General features: G+C 41.5%; 1 protein-coding gene across 1 annotated transcript in view; it reads left to right on the top strand.

Moving 5' to 3' along the window:
• Positions 1–5,709, top strand: part of matcap2 (microtubule associated tyrosine carboxypeptidase 2) — a 12,436-nt gene extending 6,727 nt beyond the window's left edge. The window contains exons 4-7 of the mRNA XM_023424926.2: positions 597–729; positions 1,008–1,313; positions 2,638–2,735; positions 3,232–5,709. Of these exons, the coding sequence (XP_023280694.1) occupies positions 597–729; positions 1,008–1,313; positions 2,638–2,735; positions 3,232–3,390 (696 nt within the window). The 3' untranslated portion in view covers positions 3,391–5,709. The remainder of the gene's footprint in view (positions 1–596; positions 730–1,007; positions 1,314–2,637; positions 2,736–3,231) is intronic.

Below are 5,709 nucleotides of genomic sequence, written 5' to 3' on the forward strand. Positions count from 1 at the left end.
GCAGTCACATTGGATCAAAGGCCTGGACATCCATCTTCCATCAACATTCCTCAGTCCTATTGGGGGATCCATCAATACCTGCTCCATGCAGTGCAAGCTAATGCCAGCAAATACAACAGTCATGCAATAAATATTACTTTTGCTAATCTTACAGTGCTAGCTTTAGTTCTCACTCTGTCAAATCCAGAGTCCACAGACATGATATTTTTTATCCTACCACTAGATAGATAACTTGCCACTAGATAGAAATTGTTTTATTTATTTGACAGTGTGCACTAGTTTGGGACAGCTGCTTAGCATTTTCGATTCTTAATAGCCCAGAGAACCCTTGGGTCACTGTGATAGACAGACAGACAGACAGGTAGCTAGTTGGATAGATAGATAGATAGATAGATAGATAGATAGATAGATAGATAGATAGATAGATAGATAGATAGATAGATAGATAGATGCTGTAACTCTGTTACCACTCACTAATGGGAACATATGCTCTTGGACACTGTTTTCCAGCTCATATGTAATACAGGCTGTCATGTGTGAGTTGTTAATTAAACTATTTTTCTAATGCAGTGGTCCTATGGATGTTGTGTTGACAGATAGTAGTCCAGGTGACAGATGACCTCCTGTCCAGAGCCTCCATGACAGTGGTGAACAGTAGACCCACACTTACCATCAACATCTCCACTGCACGAGAGCACTGGCTGGAGGGCATGCTGAGGCATGAGATCGGTGGGTACAGTGAGACTCCCCTGTAAGGCTTACAGTATATTTTATTCTTAGTGTGGGGGGGTGCCTCCCTCTGGGAGGGCACCAGCTCAATGGGAAACCATTCATCTTTGAAAAAATAACTTTAATCACAGGTCTGATTATTATCCTGTATTTATTATGACTGCTGATATTGATACACTATCAGTAGACCATGGCAAGGCTCTAACAAATGTTCCTACTAATAAAGCTGGCTTCAATTTGAACCTGAACATAATGTATGTATTGTCCCGTTCCACCAGGCACACATTATTTCCGAGGCATCAACAACTGCCACCAGCCGTGGAGCAGCAGCATGGGCAGGAAGAAGCACAACCTGAAGCCCTTGAACCCCACAGAGGAGGGCCTGGCCAGCATCCACAGTGTCCTGTTCAGGAAAGACCCCACTCTGTGGCGCGCTGCCCTCCTCTACTACACTGTCTACCAGGCCAGCCACATGTCCTTCTCTCAGCTCTTCCACAACCTGGGACGCTTTGTCCAGGACCCCAACACCCGCTGGGACTACTGTGTCAGAGCCAAGAGAGGCCAGACCGACACAGCACAGCCAGGTCACTATGTCACTGGACAGGATTTAAGATTCAAAGGAGTTTGCTGTATGTGCAGCCAATGTTGGACTTGATTACATACTCAACTTTGAGACAGTCTAACTTGTGTCAAAATAACCTTCAAAATGTTAATATTAACCGTCTACCAGTCCCTCCAGAAAGTCGCGATCGCAATAATTAACGCAAATTCAACCAATCCCTGTGAATCCTGCGCAACCTTGCATCTTTGTCCGATCACCGCAACTTTTCTGCAAATTTGATCAAAAATCATCATAGCTTACCGCGAGTTGAACCAATCATACCAGTCCCTGTGCAAAAGCCTTGATGTACGTCACCAAACTCACTTCCTTGTTTCTGGTTTTGAAGCATGTTGTGAAGCTGCAGACGTGTGACATTAACATCTCACATTTACCAACAAACATTACTGTTAAAGACCGTGTAAAGCAATACCCTGATGTTTTACACTAAAGCAGGGTAAAATGGTTTTGTACCATGCACAACATTGTGGTAGAAACACAGGATTAGAGCTGTTGGAGCCACCTGAACGACACTCCGCTACTTTTTTTCTCCAGATGAAACAAAATATGTACAGTTCACATAATGCGGTTGATATTTATATACATTTCAAGCGGTTGAAGATCCGATCATCACTCAAGAGTCAGTCATGTAGAGAGCTGATAAAAAGAAATGAAATATTCAAAGTTGCCAACTGACATTTAAGGTGTATTGATTGATTTCCAAATGTCAATCATGCATCAAGTAACACTCAAAAAAACATTCCACCTTAAAAGATGCCGGTAGCTGCCAGTAACCTCTGACCTGCTCTGTGAATGAAACTGTCAATTAGTAAAGATGAGAAGACAGAAAACATCCTGTCATCCATCACTCACTCATGATGAAACAGTTTCATAGGCAGAAATCGTGGGGTGGGGGCTCTACGTTAAATATTCATGAGGTTATTATAAAGATCATCTCTACCTGTGATTAAGACGGAGCAGAGGAGCGTAATCACTTGTTCTTTTTCCCTATAAGATTTGTGACTGTGTGACTGGGTCACCACCTGCACTGCACTGGATTTATTCTCACTGGTACAAGTTGCCCTCAATTATTAATGAATTATACATAAAAAGATAGTGGCAATATTTGCAAAATCCTTGCAAAAACAGACCTAACATTGCAACATTCATTGCAATTTTTAAGAAAAGCTTCTGTGAAATCAGGTATTTTAGCCGCAACAATCCCAAAAAAAGCCTGCGAAATCCTGGAGGGACTACAAATCACACAGTCAAACTTTTATTGGTCATCCTCTCTGATCTCTCCATTGCAGGGTGTTTCAGTAAAGACCAGGTCTACCTGGATGGCATCCTGAAGATCCTAAGATACAGGGACAAGATCAACTTCCCACTGCTGATGGCTCTGGGAAAGGTGAGGCATCTCAACTATCTCTGTCTAAAGTGGTATTAGTCAGTGTCCTGAGTCACTAAACAGCTACTACATTAAATACAGTAACTGCTTCCTGGATTATCCACAGGTGAGAGTTTTTTGCACCAGGGTGTAAACATGTTTATTTCTGCTGCTAAAGTTGGACATTTGAACATGGGAGACACACAGTCCAGTAAAATAAGTGGAGAGCAGGGCTGAATGAAGCTTATGTAACAGACCGTGTTCTTCTGCTTCAGAAGAACTGAAGCCTTTCATGATGAAACAACGTTCCAGCTGATGTTCAACATGATTTAATGACTGATGTGTTTGTTATGAAATCAACCCACTCTTACAACAACAGTAGTTTTAGGCTCTCATCAAATAATAAAACTAAGGGTTCTAATGGTTCATCATATATACAGCAGTTTCATCATTTCACTTTTGTGCTGCAATTGAAAAGGTTGCTGAATCTGTCACTGTTGTTTCTCTGTGGGCTCAGGTGTCTTTTGAAGATGTGGACCACCTGGAACCAGTGGCTCAGATGGAGAACATCCGCATCCCACACTTCATGCAGGACCAGGGGAGGTATGCCGAGGAGCTGATGAAGATCATGGTGGTCAACCAGCTGAATGACGAGGAGCTCAAGACCATCATCTGACCCTGCTGCACCCCCTGCACAATCTTGATCAGACCTGAATAAACGCTCACACTGCTGCCAGCCATGGTCTGCATGCCTCAACACCGTCAGCATGTGTTTGTGTGACTTGTGCAGTGTCCTGTATTGCATGTAGTGAAGACTTCTTAGATTTGTTAGATTTCTCCTCTGATACAGTGAATCACCCCAAGAATCACTCCATGTGTTGTGTTTAGAGCTGGATGAAGTTTATACCAGTGCCACTACAATACCTAAGTTACTTTATCAATACAGAAGGGACACTTTTTACTCCACCTTACCTTTACTTTTCTATAACTTTTAACAAGCATTTGGTGCCAACTTTGTTTACTTGACAGTTTCTAATACTCAGTTTGGTTTAGGAACATTTTTTTCTAATAGTGTCTCAATAGCTTCACAAGCATGGTTTTCACAATAGAGTTAATATCCCGTGAAGACCTAAATTAGGGCCTGACTGAGATTTTTAGGGATTTTAGGGCTACGTCCACACTACTACGTTTTAGGTTTAAAACTCTTTTTCTATGTTTACTCCTGCTGTCCACACAACTGTAATTCTGCTGGATCTATTTTAGTTTGAAAAGTCTGTGCTTGCGTTGTAGGCTGGATGGACAAAAACTGGAAAATGGACAGAGTCCTTTGTAAACGGCATAGACAACCACAGTCGCTCCCTGATTTGGTCTCATCAGCCTCGACTGCTAGCGTTACTGACCTTGTCGTCTTTGCCAGCAGCTGTTTGCTGTTCCTCAATCGTGGTGTTTTCTGCAACTAACCAGCTGTAGAGTAGACAATCTGCTTCCTGTTCATGCCCGCACATGCATGCCCGGTGTATGTGAATGGTCATGTGATATGCGTTTTCAGGTGTGTTAGTCTGGACAGAAATGGATTAAGTTGTAAAATGTTGTGTGGACATAGCCTCAGGCAGGTTTGTAAGACATTGTCAGAAGTCAAAAGTGTTTATAGTTACAGCCACACTGGAGGGCAGAGTGAAGAGAGAAGTTGTACACGGTGGCTCACATGAAAACTGCCACACATTTGAGTAACAAATGAAAGAAGAGAGAAATTGAAGTCCCTGGCTCCTTTCTGAAGCAATTCAGAAACAGTATGAAGCCCACATTAGGCTTATGTTGATATTTGATGACTGCATGGAAACCAATATTTGTCTTTTAACATAAACACATCACGTGAACAAATGTTAGGATCCCACAATTGTGACTTGGAAGTGCTTTGTGGTGGACAAATGTAATGTTAAGACTGTTAGACTAATTTACTTCAAACACATCTTCGGGATTTCTGGGCTTTGGATAGGTCTCTCTTTATTTTTCAAAATTCAAACCACTCCTCAAATTGGTAAAAAAGCACAACAAGCCATGTCTTATTTAAAATTGGGCTGCATTTGAATCAGTTCAACCAAAATACATGCTGTTTGGAAGTCACAACCCAAATACCAATATATCTGTGATGATATCACATTCAAACGAGGGTGTTTCAGTTGGGATTTTTGTTGACTCTTGTGCATGAGTATAGTTTCATTTAGACATATGGAACATCCATTAGTTTTAGCAAACCTTATCAACCTAACGCTGAAATACAGACTCTTTTGTCTGTCATGCACCTATGATCTAAGTGTACTTACCTACAGTGTTGTTTGTATCTGTCTCTATAGTGAAGACTTTGTTTCCTTCAGGTCCACCGTGGGTTACCATTGTTTCACTGCATGTACTAGGCATTAAAACAAGAGAGTGGTTGTGTGAGAGGAAGATAAAGAAAGCAGGATGGGGCAAAGTCTGTGATGAACGGATGTGTATGAGATTCATCAGCATTGTCACACACAGGACTTAAACTGAACCTGAATGTCCCCACACGATGAAGGTCACACGTGATGCAGTTTATGACATTTGGAAGGTGTGTTCGTAATCATCCTGAATGAAGCCCCAGTGGTCTACATGCACTGACTTAAACCCTGTTCAACTATTTGCACTTTCTTATCTCCAGTGTACCTTTTAGCTGCACTGATATATGATGGTAATGTGTTGGTGTCATTAATACACCCTCATATATCAATGTGTTCCAAACCAAACTTAATGCCTTGTGGTTTTACTGTTATACTTGATGAATTTTTGTGTTGTTAAGACCAAGAATGACCTGATGTAGAGAGCACATGTGCTACTCTGCCTCCTCAAAGCTCCGTTAATGGTACAGTTTAATAGCATGGTATTTCTATGTGATGTTTTCTATTAGATGGATTTTTTTGTGATATTAATAGATTCAGTCTTCAAATTAAAATGGACTCCCTGCACAAGAGAA

The sequence above is a fragment of the Seriola lalandi genome, unplaced genomic scaffold (genome assembly GCF_002814215.2).
Source record: "Seriola lalandi dorsalis isolate HSWRI2012SDOR001 ecotype SW California unplaced genomic scaffold, Sedor1 jcf7180002054760, whole genome shotgun sequence".
NCBI classification, from domain to species: domain Eukaryota; kingdom Metazoa; phylum Chordata; class Actinopteri; order Carangiformes; family Carangidae; genus Seriola; species Seriola lalandi.